This window comes from Achroia grisella, unplaced genomic scaffold (genome assembly GCF_030625045.1).
Source record: "Achroia grisella isolate CSIRO2021 unplaced genomic scaffold, CSIRO_AGI_Agris_v1 utg2716, whole genome shotgun sequence".
Lineage (NCBI taxonomy): Eukaryota > Metazoa > Arthropoda > Insecta > Lepidoptera > Pyralidae > Achroia > Achroia grisella.
Window position 1 is genome coordinate 708,805 of NW_026712761.1, and position 17,457 is coordinate 726,261.

The following is a 17,457-nucleotide window of genomic DNA, read 5'->3' on the forward strand; positions in this document are numbered from 1 at the left end:
GTATTAACATTATCCTGAGTGGTAGAATAAAAAAAAGACTATTTGAAAAGTGTAAAGAATATTTTATACCACGTATATCATTGCTGCTCCGCTTCTATATACACCTATATGTATACATCACTATAAGAACACTGCTTCGACTTCATAGCGCAGGCAGGTGCACCATTCCAATATCATCCAAATAAAACAAACGGTGACGCTGTCATTGTAGTAAAGGTCAGACCACTCAGTGTGCCTTTCTGGTGGATCAGGATCGAATGGGCGATGTAACTTTCAACTGACATACGTAACATAGTTTAGTCAAACCACATCAAACTGCGCTGTTTCAAGGTTCTTTGGTCACATCGCTACAAAAACAAACAGTTGAGATAACCTTCAAACGAACAGTTTGATGTGGTTTGACTTTTAAAAGCTATTGTTTTTAGAATTTGGAGATCCCAAAATTAATACGTTTATTGTAATTTGCAATAATCATTACATTTTGAATGTCACCACTCGTTGATAAGGTAAATAATAGATTAATATTTAAAATTTTGTCGTAAATTGTACGTCAGTTCAAAATTACATCGCCTATTCGATCACGACCTATCCGAAACGCTAATTCTGAGCGGCCGGATGTGTCTTGTTCAAGTCAAGTAGTGGGCGTGTCGGCCGCGTGCTGTTTCACCTCGCCGCCCCATTGTGCAATGGCTACTCCTCGGCCAATGGGGGGAAGGTGCGTCATACATAAAAACAGGCCATACAATCTTACAAATCTTTATATCTTATCTTATTAGACGGATAGATGGATGTTTGTTACTCTTTCAAGCAAAAGCTACTTAATTAATTCTATAGTATGTTTTCTCATTATGATATGATGATATCCCGTCTAAGGAGGATCGAAATTCGACATGATCCAAAGGTTCGAACACCTGGTGAGACTAAAACATATCTATCAGGCAAAAGCTAGCTTCATTAGTCCTTCCGCGAGTTTGGAATGCCCAGTTGGCACTCATTAGAATAGATCGAAAAAATACCACCGTTAATCACAGATTTATAATACTGTGAACGAAGGACTGTATATATATGGGGCTGGTAAATATAATTATGCAAACACGGGTTTTAGGAAGCAATAATATAATATTATGTACAAAAGTATAATCATTAGCAGAACAAGAATGACAATGACAATATATATTTTTCTATATAAAATAATAGACAAAATACATAAATAATATACAAAGAGGTGCGTCGTGCACAAATACCATTGACCACTGACAGACGGACATCAAGTAAATTGTATGCGTTTAATGCATTTGAAAATGAAGATATAACTGTTAAAAAGGCCACAATAATTAACAGCAATACCAATGGAACAAATTATATGTTAATATATATTTGGCAAAAATGTTGATGGGAGGATTAGGGGGCCGGGATTTTTTAGTTTTTGTCCCACCTCGAAGAAAATTAAGATCTGGGGCTGGTTAGGAAAATAATAACTCTTACATGTAGTTATTTCTTTATTATTTTAAACAATTAAAAATATACAATATATCAACATTTTAATTTTAAAATAACTACTTACAATAATTGTTGATGACACTTAAAATGTCTAATTTATGTTCTTGATAATCAAATAGTTGACATCATATTGTACAAGCTTTACGATACCTATGTTGACTGTACCAAAGTTAGAGGAATGTTACCTTTCTTTGTTCCTTTAGTGATGTTGGAGCCCGTCGTTGGAGAATCTCACTCGACCCTGAAATGTCGGGGATGGTAGGTGGTTGGCGCCGCACTATTGATGCATGTGGCTGCCGCTAAGCTGCTTGTGGCGGGAGCGGGGGTGACCCACTTTGATGACCATTTGGTTTGTATTGTTGTCGAGATGAAAGCTTGGATTTACGTACAGACGGAATACGGTCAAACTGATTGGATTTAGAAATATCACGAGAATTCAACAAGTCTTCTATATTTGCACTGAACAAGAACTCGCCTCGTTCAATATCTTTTAATATGTCTACATTTTTTTTATTGACCATATGCAAAACTGTGATTCTTCGAATGACGGTTTGCAGATAATGAGCATCTGCTAGTAACTTACTAGTGTCAGTCAAAATTCTTAGAACATCGAATATGTTTGGTTCTTTGTGTAACAAAAGTGACATAGCCTTAGTAATTCCACTTAATATGGCGCCTAATTTATTTTGTCTATCGTAAGCAGGATTATCCTTTACATGTAGGTCCTCCGATAATATGGTACTTATCTCCGCATTTAGAGTCCCCAAAATTTTTGGGGAATGGAAATTTATTTAGTAGCTTTTCCATGTCCATTTTTCCTAAACCACGAAGTAATACTAGATTGAGGCGCACAGCAATATTCTCGTCTATAGGCTCACCCCAATCAATATTATTTTTCTTCAGACTTCCTAGAGCTTCCAGAAGGTCCGTATTTATGTGTACATTATCAGCGTTATTGTCCACTACCTCCGCGGAGCTGGATGTTATCGCCAGATTTGTACCTTCAGCGGACGTAGAAGCTGAAGGCAGGCAATCTGTGACCGGAGCGCAGCTGCCAGCGGGCGCAACATTAACTACGTTTTGCGAAGCTTGGTACACGCAACCTGGATTTCTTCAGTACATGGACAACGCGCTTGCAAACGTTTCAAAAAATAAGTCATTAAAATAGTAAAACACAGTAAAAATAAAAAAATATATATTCAAATTCAAATTCAAAAATATTATATTCATTTTAGATATTTTAGCCGCTTATGAATGTAAAAATTTTTATGTTTTATTTTTTCCCTAACTAACGAACTGGACGGAGTTCAGTGTATAGATCCAATTGAGAAGAACTAGCAAGAAACCCAATTGAATATTTTATATATATTTTTAAGAGCCAGTTTATTTACAATGTATAATTATTATTAGTTTATATAGGTTTCTATGTCTAACATTAAATGAAAAATCCGTTCATGAACAACTATTGCCATGCACTCTCGTCATTCAAGTAATCGTTTAGTGAATATATTTACTCAGTAAATATGATTTAACAGTTGTTTTGAGTTTAAGGGTAATTCCAGTATATCCTTTGGTACCTTATTGTAAATTTTTATACCTATTCCCATAAACGACCTATTAACTTTTTCCAAACGATGCTTGGGACAGCAAGTTTGTATTAATATTAGTTAAATCTAGTATTAATAATAATATTAATTAGAAACGGTGAGAATATTTGCCTCTCTGAATTTCTCTCTCAATGAGGCACGATTCCTCATACAGTAGGTCACTCGAATGACACGTTTTTGTAATATGAATATATTTTTAATATCTGCAGCATTTCCCCATAATAATATTCCATAAGACAAAATATGAAAATAATTAAAATAGATTAATCTAGCAGTATCAGTATTAGTGTACTGTCTAACTTTACACACGGCAAAAGCTGCTGAAATCAGTTTCGCTGCAAGGCTTTGAATTTGTGCACCTCATTGTTTTATTGTCTAGTGTGATTCCTAGAAAGACTAGTAGATTCTATAAATACGAAAGATTCGTAGTTTAATTTTACCTTGCAATTGGTATTAAAACTTTTAGAGAGCGAAAAATTAACACATTTTTTTTCTGCGTTTAACATAGGTTGTTAGTTGTAAACTTAGAAACTGTATCCTGCTACTAAATGAAGTAGGAAGCAGAAATAATATTATACTGAGATGGGTCCCCGGGCATTCAAATATTGAAGGCAATGAGAATGCCGACCATCTGGCAAAGTTAGGGGCAAAAACCGTCCAACTGGGCCCCGAACCCTTCTGTGGTGTGCCTCGTTGCCTAAAACTGGGACATCTCAAATTAATAACCAAACGAGAAGCACTGAATCACTGGCAAGAAATGCCAGGATTAATACATTCAAAAGACCTTATATCGGGCTTCTCGAACAAATACTCCAATAGATTACTGCAATTGAGTAAAAACAACATATGCATGATGACTAGGGCCCTCACAGGACACTGCAAATTGAACAAGCATATGGCTAAGCTAGGCCTATGCACGACAAGTATCTGCAGATTCTGCCAAACTGAAGAGGAAACGCCGCTTCACATCCTATGTGGTTGTAGCCCACTCATGCATAAACGAAATATCTCCTTTGGAAAGTTTACACTCTTTCCCGAGGAGATAAAAACGATCGCTCCTAAGAATATCCTTCAATTCTTGTCCCTGACGGGTCTAGGTAGCGAACTCTGAAAAGGGCGAGCACAATAGATCTATGTAGGTCGCAGTGCTACAGGTGCTACACATCTGACAATAGCCCAAACAACCCAATAAAAAAAAAATAGTTGTAAACCAGTGAAAAGACGCCGCAAAGCACTATTTACATCGTCATAATTATTAGTCATTCTGTTAGCCTTTAAAATCAATGAAGTATCATCTGCAAATAATACTATGCCACATCTATCCTGCATATCATACGGGAGATCATTAATGTAAACTAGGAATAAAATTGGACCGAGAATAGATCCTTGAGGTACACCAATTTGCACAAGTGACCCTATAGACGTAGCGCTGCAAACCTTTACTTTCTGTATTCTATCAGATAAATAAGATTTTATTAAATTTAAAACGTCTTTGACGCCATAAAAAGCAAGTTTTTTCAGCAATGTGTCATGATCAACGCAATCAAAAGCCTTAGAAAGGTCACAAAAAACACCTATTGCATCCGCTTTATTTTCCCATACAGCAAATACGTTTCTGAGCAACTCTGCACCTGCGTCTGTAATTGAATAACCTTTAGAGAAACTGAATTGACTATTGTGGATTAAATTATTTTAATTTAAATAATTGACAAGTTGCATAAGGATTATTTTTTTTTAATTTTACTAAGCGCTGCGAGTATAGATATAGGTTTATAATTTATTAGGTCACTCCTATTTACAGATTTAAAATGCGGCATAGTTCTGTATATAGGTATATATATAATATATGTAGATATATATAGATAGATAAATTATATAGGTACGTTATATGTGTATTTACAATAAAAATGCAAGTATTGTATCAGTTATAGCTACTATAGCCATAACTCAAGCTCGGCTAAGCTTGGGACTAGATGGCGCTTTGTGCGTTGTCCTGAGATATTATTATTATTAATTTAATAAGAAAAACCAGGGGTACACAAAATATTCTGGTGTCCGTGTGTCTAGACGTGGTCATTTTAAATCAGAGAGATGTCAGAGTGCTTGCCATTGTAATTAAATCAATTTCAATTTGAACATAGCTTAGAAAATAAGCTGCTTGGCGAAAGAAATAGACTCCAATGAGGTACCCAAGCAGAAACCTAAAACAAAGCCAACGAGAGAAGAAGAGATTATTAGTAATCAGGTAGTAAATCCATTTCTACCCCATTACTAATAATCTCTTCCCTCCTCTAACAATTTAACATTTTAGGTTGACCACGTGGTTACCGGAAAAACCCTCGTGGTTAGTCCCAGGCAAACTACTAACTAACGGCCTAAATTCATACCATCATCTTTCACCAGTGCTCCGCTAATGTATACCGTTAGCGCGTACATGGATGGACAATTCCATTATCATCCATTATAGGAAATATAAAGCCAACTACTGCATTCATAGGCGAAATCGTTAGCATTGTTAAAATATATAATCATTTTTTTTAAGTTTTGAATAAATGAATTACATTTTGTTATAAAATTGTAGGGCAAAGAATTTGACTTGTGGTGAATAACAACGCTTATAAACACGGAGAGCATCAAGGGCGTTACGTCATCATGTGACACTACTACGACTAATCATGATGTCTACATTATGCATAATACTATTCACATCGAGTTTCCTCTAGAATGCCAAAGGATTAAGACTGAAATGGCTCCGTAGCGCACAACACAGACAGCGGCACTGGACTGTGTTCAAAGTCCATCTCTTATAAACCTTATAGGTGTTACTGAAAATTTTACCGCGTTATCTGAAAATAATCCTCCCTAACCAAAATATCTAAGATGGTTATGTTTACAACCTGAAGTCTAGTGAAGGTCAGATGCAGTTCTGAGGGTGGCTTGAGGAGCGGCGCCCATGCAAAACTGTACATATGTTACAAATGATGATGCAAATAATACTCACCCTCCACCCGTTTATACATGTTGTCTCTTCTGGCAGTAAGAATCTTGAGAATATCGTCAAATTCTTTGCGTTTTTTGTTAATTGTTCTATCGTATCATCAATGTGTCGTTTAGACATTGTATTGTAGGATATAATAAGCCAAATTTCTCCGTATGTTGTACTTCTTGGATTGTGTGTGCCCTTACTACGATGCCTGTTATAACAATATGAAGTCCGCAGTGCCGTTTATATACCATATACATGGGCAACGCATATGATGTCATGTACATGTCATGACATGTCATGTACCTTTAATCAAAATAATAATCTAGTGACGTAGCGAGTGATAGCGGCGACGAAGCACTGAAAACTATATATAAATACCAACGAGCTTGAATTTGTATTAGTATCGCCATGAACGAGTTTGAAGAATTGCCCGCAGGACCTGCAGTCACTAAAGACATTGTGAAAGGTGTGTGAAAAAAACACATATGTTCTTAGAGTTAACACGTGGAGTTGACCTATAGAATTTTTGTCAACCAGTGGTTGTATATGGCTGTGTCGTTTGATATCTAATAGATTATTACCATTTATTGTTTTTGTCAAAGTTCTGTTCAAAGAACTCTCCGGGATTGCGCGCGAATACACTTATCAGGAAAGGACCTAGATGGGGCCGTTCCGGCCGTTAAGTGTCGCTTTGGTGGCCCGCTCCTGCTATGACTAGTCTTGTAGAGACAAGTGCGGAGCGGGCGCGGCTCTGTGTGGGCGGCAGTCTCAGGAGTTGAAGTCTGCCGTCCACGTAACAGGAGCGGAGATGGAGGGTAGGCACATCCCGTATTCCGGTGCGTTTTCCCCACGGTGGGCGGAGGCGGGGAAACTGGGAAGAGTTCCTCCCACACGTGGAGGAGGGCCCGCTTGCGGGTAACCGCTGCTGGGGTCGCGGTTGATTGCCAGCTCGATTCCGCGACCTATAGCGGCGAGAAGGAATATCATGTGGGTTTGGTGAGTGGGTGTCTACAGTACGCATGCGTCCAACCCCTGAGACGGACGGGTCTCCATGAGGGATTTTCCCTATGTTAAAAAAAAGGGGGTGTAAGGCGAATGATCTTTGTTTGGCGGGCGGTGTGCGAGAACATGCGTTGTTATATGCTATGTACATCATGGTGATACGACGTTTTGAATTATTTTTATACCAGTCAGCGTTAGGTAGGTATACTGTTGACTATAATTAAACCTGGGGTATGCAGGTTGCATTTTGGTGAATTACGAGATAACTTCCCTGCAACATGTTCTTACTGTATAGTTTAATAAATTTAATAATTATAAATAAAAATTTAATAATTATATTTTCAACAGATAAGAAGAAAACATATCGCCGCAACCTACATATTAAGACGCCAGAATTTATAGAAAACATTGAAAGTGATGACGAACCAGAAACTTCACCTGCCTTTTATACTAATCGGAATAAAACCAATAACATTAAAGTTAATGAATTAGCAACATCTGAAGAAGAAATGTATAGAACACTCATTCAATCAAACCAGGAACGTGCTGAAAGATGCAAACAAAATATTAATTTCCAAGGAGAACAGACAGAAACGTTGATGGTGGATTCCAGTTTTTGTCATTCTAAAACTATCAAACCTGAAGAGAGTGATTCTGTGAAACCAGAATCATTGAATCTAAAACAATTAAATACTAATATACCTACATATTATAAACTAGTTACAAAGCATAGACGTTTGGATAAAGCCAAGCCTGTACGGATAAGGATTAAAAGAAAATTGCCGAAATTTATTTCAGATCCAAAACAACCAAAGATAACGGAATTTTTCAACAGTTCGAAATCTAAACGTTAATAGAATTTTCTTCGCCGAGAAATGTGCTAGCAGGCCAACACTGCATCTAGTGCTGATGGAATTAAATTAATGTAATTATTGACATCCTAGCACATTACCTCTTCAGAAAGAAAATTATGCTGCACGATTATACTTCTTTAATGTCTTGTTCGTACAAAATCACCCGAAGGAAGGAACCCGTATTAGGAACCATTTTACAAGAATCATTAGAAAGTATCAAAGTAATAACAGAAGTAAATTCTTAAGTTAAATATTCAAAATGCGAAAATTAAGTAGAGTAAGTGCCTACGTGTGAAATAAAATATATACATTATTTGTTGTTTTATTTACTGTCATTGGAATAAGTTACAATGAAAATATAAATAAAAGAAAATATGTAGCACTGCTTGACATCAACTACACATAATATATATTTATTTATTTACTATAATATATATCAACACAGATTTTATTTTCACTAATTGTGTTACATTTCGCAATATAAGAAAATAATTGTCTTGCAATGTGAAAATCGTTAATTTGTCCAAATAAATGAATATCTTGAACTAGTAAGTAAAACTTATTTTATATACCTAGACAAGAATTTTTATATAAAGATAACATCAATTGACACATACTCACTTGTTTCCATACAAGAATATGTCAAATCTAAATCTAAGATGTGTTTGGTTATATACAAAACTTTATTCTTTTAGGTCAGGGAAGTTTGCTTTGGATTAGTAAATTATTAATGCGAAGGAAACTTTGTCTGTCCGTCTGTTACACTTTGTAGTATAAACTACTGAACGAATTCAAATTAAATTTGATAAACAGATTGTCTAGTCTGAGAAAGGATGTAGACTATGATTTAAAAAGATGTTATGTCATTTGGGCCAAATATAATGATACAATTTTATTTTATTTTTTATAATTCTTAGCAATAAATATTGTGTCGAATGTTAAAATACAAAATTATAATCTATAACTTCTTACAACCTAACACTAACCTGTACTCTAACTGGATCACCTAGATTATAATCACCGCGGGCAATGTCCAAAGTTCCATTTACGTACATAATCAATTTTGATGTAAATTTAGGCGGAACTTAGGAAAGGAAAATAGGCAAATCTATGTTTTGAAATTAATCACTCATAAGTAATAATTATTTCTTTATTATTTTAAACAATCAAAAATATACAATATATGTATATCTTAATTTTAAAAATATCCAGTACAAACACTTTGGATGTCACTTAAAAAATAAAAATTCATATGTTGTGTTGTCAATTATCAAATACAATGTCGGTACCATTTTGTGATTGTAGCAAAGTTAACGAAGTGTTCCCGGCTTGCGTGCCAGCACTGACGCCGGAGGTCGAGTTGGAGTGGAAGTTGTAGGTGGTGTACGCCGTGGTAAGGGCGCGCGTGGCTGCCGCCGAGCTGGATCTAGCGGAAGCGGGGGCGACTCTTCACCACGATACGGTTTATATTGCTGTTGAGTTGAGGATTCGAGTGGACGGCCGCGGAATGGAATACGGTCAAATTGTAATTTAGAAATGCCACGAGAATTTTTCAAGTTACTTATATTGGTATTGAACAATAATTCGTCTCGTTTATAATCTTTTAATATACCTACCATTTCTTTGTCCACTAACTGCAAAATTAAAGATCTTCGAGTGTAGGTTTCCAAAAAGTGAGAGTCCGCTAACAATTTACTAGCGTCAGTCAAAATACTTAAAATATGAAATATGTTTGGTTCTTTGTGTAATAAAAGTGACATAGCCTTAGTTATTCCACTTAATGCTACACCTAGTTGATCTTGTTTCTCGTAAATGCGTTGATCCCTAACGATTTGGTGTTCGCGTACCTTGATACTTATCTCCGTATTTAATGTTGGGGGCTTAGCCAAAGTTAGATTTTTAGGGAATGAAAATTTCTTCAGAAGAGTTTCTTTATCTTCTTTACTTAAACCATTCTGCAAAATGGGATTGAGACGAATAGCAATATGGTCATCTATAGGTTCGCCCCAATCTGTATTCTTTTTATCCAGACTTCCAAGAGCTTTCAAAAGATCCGTATCTATCTTTGCATCATCAGCCTTAGAGCCTACTGCCTCCGCAGAGCCCTTTGTTACCGCCAGCGTTGTAACTTCGGCAGTCGTAGAGGCTACGTAGTCCGTGGCTGAAGCGATGCTGGCGGTGCTGCTACTAGGTTCGGCGTTGACTACGCTTTGCGTAGCGATATTCTGGATTTTTCCTTTAGACGGAAACCGCTCTAGCACCGATGTTGTTTCTGACAACAAATTGTCCTTTAAGTCAATAAAAATAATATAAACAGCAAAAATAAAAAAAAATCAGGGACCAGAGGTCAGAGGAATGTTCCTTGTCAGTTGCGTTTTGGTTGGAAAGTGAGACATGGCTAATGGTAAATTCTCTGCAAAGTCTCCTATGAAATGAGAAGAATTAAATAGTTTAAGAGAATATGAAAAAGTTATAAACTGACCGACACCAAAAAAATTTGTATGTGAAGGAAACACTAATATTGAACCAAAAAGTAGGGCGAAGGAATTGTTAGTAATGTAAAATAATAACCCCATTGCCACCAATATACCATGTCAGGTCAGCCTCCACGCGGTTCCCATTGGAAACCATCATGTTAAATTCCTGGCGAATTTACCACGATGGGCTAACTGTCCTGATCTTAGAGTCATCTTGTCATGCTCCTCTGGAGCTCAGACAGCGTATACAGTTAGCGCAGACAAGAGCACCATTCCGTTATCATCCATTAAAAAAAAACAAAAAAAATCATAAGATATGTCCATCTTAAGAGTGTGAACTTTGCATTTATTAGACAGCGGCTCAAATCATGTGTACACCATCTTTGTACAGACAACAATAAAAATGCTACAGGTCAACATCACGTGTTAACTCCAAGCAAATATATTGAGAATATACACTGAGAATATGCAGGTATAGAACTAGATGTTGTACATAACAATGTAGACGGCACTAACCTTCCACTGATTTTTTCATGTTCGCTTGAACGGCACTAATGGTAAGATCTGCGAGAATTTTATCATATTTTTCGCGTTTTTTTCTGTAGTGTTCCAGTAACGAATCGTCTGAACGTCGTTTAGACATTGTATTGGATAGTGAAATAAACTTCTAAACTAAACCAATATACTTTGTAAGCACTTCTTAGACGTGTGGTTCTGAGGGCTGTTCACTAATCAATGATTAGTGAACAGCCGATTCGATCAAATCCTCAAATCAGATTAGATATCATTATTTATGAACCATTAACATTATCATTTGAAACCTTGGGCGCGTCGCTACAAGTACGCGTACCTTGATTCACCTGGCATTGGATAGGATTTATTTATTCTTTATTGCATTATCCTTACTAATGTGGCTGTCTGGCTTGAGTCCTAATTACATGTCATTCACTTAGAAGTTTCTATACACAACAAAGGGCAGTAAAAGTGTCAATACTAAAATGCTTAGGTAACAATAATATAATACTTACTATAATAGAAATAATACATTTTATAGGGCGGATAAGGAATGGACATCCCAATGGGATACGGAAGCAGCAGATAATAAATGAAATAGTTACAATACCTACATCTATACATATAAATAAAATTGGAGTGTCTGTTTGTAATATTGTAATAACCCTTTTTTTTACAAGCATATGAATATAAATACGGTACATACACCAAAATAACATTTTTTACAATTTTTGTCTGTCTGTCTGTCTGTTTGTTCCGGCTAATCTCTGAAATGGCTGGACCGATTTTGATGGGACACTTTTGGCAGGTAGCTGATGTAATGAGGAGTAAGTTAGGCTACTTTTATTTTAAAAAATTAAAATAAATGTATACCGACCACGGCAATGTGCCTGTTCCTCTTACACTACGCCACCAAGGAACAGGACATGGTCGACTATATCCGGACCAAAAGTAACCCGACACTGGGGGTGACACATCTGGAATCGAGTCACAACGCGTGCTTCCAAGCGTTCGTGGCCCGGCTCCCCACCAACATGCTGCTCACCATCATAAAAGGAAGACTACTGGCCGAAGAGGGTGGTGTATCAGCGCTACCGTGGCAGATTACCGTCGTCAGTACCGTGACTATAGAGATAATTTAAATTTGAATTTATATTTTATTATTATTTCTTATGTATGTTAGTCTCTAAGGTATCTATAATATAGACTCTGCAGCCTGAATTAAATAAATAAAAATTAGTCCGCCCTGCATATGGTGTAGGACAGGCCCCGTTGTTAGGGCTCTGTCAGCTATCAGTCAGTCACTTTTATTGGGGTGCTCCCTCCTGGCGAATTGACCTGTACTTGAATGACGAAAATACCTCTATACATCCAAACATTTGCGTTTATAATATTAACGTGACGTACAGATACCTCAAAGTTAAATTTTATTGTATATATATATATTTTATTGTATAATCTTATATTATAAACTTTACGTAGATAATTAACTGAGTAATGTGTTTTTTTTTATCATTTAATACTGATAAAATAGCCCTTGAAGAAATTAGGTGGGCATATCGTTAATAATCAATATTGATAAGAATTATATACTGCGCAGTAACAAAATAACATGATCAATGAATCACTTTGACATTCTAATATTCTATTTGCTCACAAACAAATAAATTATGAAGTAAAATTGTGTAAAACTACAATAATAATAATATCTCAGGACAATTCAAGCAACGCCGTCTAGACCCAAGTAAGACAGAGCATGTGTTACGGGTACTAGACAACTTATGTATCTTTTGTAGATACATACTCAATACACATAGAAAATATCAAAACCGGTATAGACAACCATACCCATGAACACACTTTGTACCGTGCGAGGAATCGAACCCGCGACCCCAGAAAAAAGGCTGCGTGCTAAACCACTAGACCACCAAGGCCGTCTATAGTTATTAAACATTCTGTAATATCATCGCGCAAAAATGTTTTTGTACTTAATAATAATAATATTAATTTAATAGGGGAAGGGAATCGTTAGTGATGTGGATTAGTAACCCTATTGCTAACAATGTACCACATCAGGTTGACCTCCACGCGGTTCCACCTGGAAACTGACCTGACTTCATGCACATTGTATCATCCTCCACTAGTGCAACATTCCATTATCATGCACAAAAAAACTACCTGCCGAGGTTTTATCGAGAGACTGCAGCATGGTGTCTTTCATAAAAATAAAATAAGTTAGGGGGAGATTTAAGTACTAAAAGATAGATAAATAGTGTCACAAATTTAAATATTATTGGTAGTATAACAAGACTATTGACGAGAATCACGTATATAGCGACATATTACGGAACTTCAGTGTGCACGCGTGCCAGACACTTGCCGTCGGATAGATACGCGAAGATATGAGATGAATTTAGGATTATACAAGAAATGGGAATCTGCAGGTCATCAAAGTGTGAGTGCGCAAGTCCACTACACGTTGTGGCAAGAAAAATGGCAGCTTGAGACCCTTTGGCGACTACAGAGGCCTTAATGATATCACGAAACCTGACCGTTATCCGTTGCCCCGGTTGCAGGACTACACATATCTTTTGGCAGGTAAGAAATGGTACAGTCGTTTAGATATTTCTAGAGTCTACCATAATACCGGTAGCCGAGGAGAATATCGGGAAAACCGCCATCATAACACCTTTTGGTTTTTTCGAGTTTCCACGTATGAGTTTTGGTCTGAGAAATGTCGCTCAAACATTTCAAATATAAATGAATACAACGGTTCTCAAAGATTTAGATTTTCTATTCTGTTACATTGAAAGACGTCATTATCGCAAGCTAAGATGAAATACAACATCGCAAGCATTTACAATTAGTTTTTCAATGTTTTAACAAGTATGGAATTACTATTAATCTTTCGAAATGCGAGTTTGGTAAACAAGAAGTAGAATTTTTAGGGTACAGGGTTTCAAATGAAGGTATCAGACCTCTTGAAGACAAGGTCAATGCCATCACTAAATTTCCTAAACAGTAGATCAACTTAGAAGATTTTTAGGTATGGTTATTTTTTAAAGAAGTCATGTACCAAACGCTGTAGAATATATGTAAGTCCGAATTATTAATTAATAATTAACTAGACTAATAAGGCGGAACAAGCATTCGATACGTGTAAGCAAAGTATGAAAACCGCTGCCTTGTTATCGCCTCCACTACCTACCAGACGTTCCATTATCGCTCATGACGGACGCCTCTAATACATGCGTAGGCGTTGTGTTACAACAGAGGGTAAATGATAGCTGGAAACCTTTAGGATACTTTTCAAAAAAATTAATGCCATCACAGCAAAAGTATATATATGTGCCCAACATCCTGCACAAAGGAAGACTTAAAAAATGCGACAGAATGCGCAAAAGTCGTCGCAACATTCTGACGAAAATGTATTTAAATACATGTCTTTAGTTGTCATTGAAACGAAAGAAGAAGAAGGAGCAGCAAAAGTATAGCACTTACGACCGTAAGTTACTTGCTATTTGCATGACCGTAAAACATTTTAGGAATATGCATGAAGATCGCAAACTAATTATACATACAGATCAAAAACCGTTAACTTTTGCTAGTGATCAATTAGGGAATAATAACGAAACACTTCTACTAATGATATTAGGCACATAACAGGACACAATAATGTCGTCGCCGATTCATTATCGCGTATAGAAACAATCCATTGTACCACGATTATCGATTTAGTGAATTCGGGGAAAACTGATGATATGTTATTGCAGTTTTTACATGATACCACCAACACGAGTATAAATTACGAAACTGTTTACAAACGTGATTGTTACTTACCTATTTATGGTCATCAATTGGTATTTGGTGGGAGGTTCATGGGGGTGAACCTTTCTATAAAAACCCACAGAAGTCTAATGACGACGTTGTGACATGGCGACAAAAGACCGCCATCAAAAAGGTCTTTCCCTAGTGTCGGGCAGTGGCGGCGCTAGTACTGGCAAGGGGCCGAAGAAATAGTTCTGGAAGGGCCTTTGACCAGGTATCAGCGGGCAGATCCCACTGGCCGCTGAACCACGGTGTGGAAGGCAAATGGGGAAACCACTACACTAAATTCCTTATTAAATGGGGCATGGAATTGGTACTTACGATGTTTATTTATTTGCCAACGACATTTTTTTTAAACACCTAGATATTTTAATGTATACTTCATTAACTTACTTACGTTAAATGAAATGTGAAAATATACGAAGGTTAGTTACTTTATAATAGAGACAGTAAGTCTATGTTTCTGTGAATTATATATCAATTAAAAAATGTATATATATTATATACTAGTTGTTCCCACGACTTGGTCCGCGTTGAAACGGTCCCTAAGAACGTTTATGACCACTGGATCGCTCGTTTCGGTTGCCAATTAAGCTTACCAGTGACCTGGGTCGACAGTTCGAAAGTACATTAGTTACAGAGCTTATGAAATTGTTAAGTTTTATAAGGCCCTTATTTATCCACAGAGCAATGGTATAGTAGAGAGATGGCATAGGTCGCTAAAACTTCTCTTACAGCACGCCTTAGTTCTAACGGCCATAGCTGGGTCGATGAGTTATCCACGGTAATGGTAGGTTTACGTAACGTATATAGGAGATGGCCACTGACGTACCGCATGACACAGATACTGTCCGGGCACGGCTGCTTTGGGCGGTATCTGTGTCATGTGGCGAGGAAGGAGCCGACGACCGGCTGCCACGAATGCGGAGGTGGAGGACACGGCGCAACACACGCTGGAAATATGTCCAGCGTTTGAGAGTGAGCGCCGTGTCCTCACACGAATAGTGGGGGACGATCTCTCGCTGCCGAAACAGGATGGTCAGCGAGAGATCGTTTGTGTCTGGATCGCGGAAGGAGGCGGCGGAAAGGGAGCGGGAGTCAGATCGGCTTCCCTCCGCCGCAGAAGAGCCAGGCCTAGAGGTGGGAGGATCCAACTCCGCCCCCCTTTTACTGGGGCCGGGGGACAGCAGTCCCCCAACCCAATACAGGTGTGCGCGTGATAATAATGAAATAGGTCGCCCTAACCACAAAACGAGATGGGGCCTGCCCTACAACATCTACAGGGCGGGCCGTCGCCGTCGGAGCTGGGGTAGAATGCACCTGCGAATCCCCTGGCTCCGGCATAGGCGCTCGTAGGTACACCGTGTGGTTTTTTAGTGGGTACAAGTCCCACACACCACCTCGCCATCCCTCCGGCGGGGTGACGGTCTTTTGAAGATTTTTCCACACGTTAAAAAAAAAAAAAAAAAGGTTTACGTAACGTATGCAAAAGCGATAGTTCCGTAACACCAGTAGACTTTGTGTATGGATCCTCACTTAGGTTGCCTGGAGATTTTAACAGGACAGACCAACGCATACATGATAATAATGAAGGTACGTATGTAGATAAGGAATATTATTAATAGTTGGAAGCCGTAAACGCTTGGATACATACGCGATTCTCGTACAATGTTCGTACACGATGACTTACAAAAATGTAATTAAGTTTTTGTTAGGAATGACGCACAACAATTTTTCTAAAAAAAAACTAGTCAAAGTCCTCCTTATTTTAGGTCCTCCTTACTTAGGTTTTAATTACCTAAAATTCTATTGCCGTTATCATATCGACAGAATAGCATTATTTAACAAGTTAAAGACCGCACGCCCACCGGTGGGACACTCCGCAACGAAAGTAAATTTACACGTGGACCGTGGGATAGGGCGATCAGCAGTGGGCACTTTAATTGAAATAAATCTAGGGTTCAATAATGTCTACCTCAAATTATTGTACTAATATACGTAATCTATATATATAAATTAAATTGGTGTCTGTTTGTAATATTGAAATAACCGTTTTTCATTACATGCATATGAATATAAATACGTTACATACACCAAAATAACATTTTTACATAAATTTTAATATATGTGAATATAACATATATAAAATAAAATATAATCTTATATATAAAATTCTCGTGTTACAGTTTTCGTTCCCATACTCCTCCGAAACGGCTCGACCGATTCTCATGAAATTTTGTGAGCGTATTGAGTAGGTCTGAGAATCCGCCAACATCTAGTTTATATCCCCCTAAATGTTAGTCCACCCCTAATTTTTTATTTATTTTAGGCAAAATAACGTTTGCCGGGACAGCTAGTATAATATAAAATAAATAAGTACTATATGTGATAAGGAGAAACTGAGACCACTTTTATTTTAGAAAAATAAAATTAAATTCCACGCGAAGTCGCGGGTACAGCTAGTTAACAATAAAAATGCCCGTCCCTATGTGAGTAATAAGATTTTTTGATGCGGTCTTCAACATGTTAAATATGACAACGCTACGAAACTCCTTATATTCTCCCGAGCTGATTAATTCTTCTTTAAAACATATATAGACTCTGCCTAAGCGGCAACAGTATAAAATAAAATAGAAAATCATTTATTCAAATAAACTCAATTTTGAATACATAGTTATCATTTTTTTAAA

At 37.1% G+C, this 17,457-nt stretch overlaps 1 protein-coding gene across 1 annotated transcript; it reads right to left on the reverse strand.

Annotated features, from left to right (window-relative positions):
• Positions 1-9,161: 9,161 nt before the first annotated feature.
• LOC131843041 (uncharacterized) lies at positions 9,162-11,127 on the reverse strand. The gene is made up of 2 exons (XM_059191631.1): positions 10,943-11,127; positions 9,162-10,221 (listed from the first exon to the last, which is right to left on the reverse strand). The coding sequence occupies exons 1-2, from the start codon at positions 11,067-11,069 to the stop codon at positions 9,260-9,262; spliced, it is 1,089 nt and encodes a 362-aa protein (XP_059047614.1). The 5' UTR covers positions 11,070-11,127; the 3' UTR covers positions 9,162-9,259.
• Between the last annotated feature and the right edge of the window lie 6,330 nt (positions 11,128-17,457).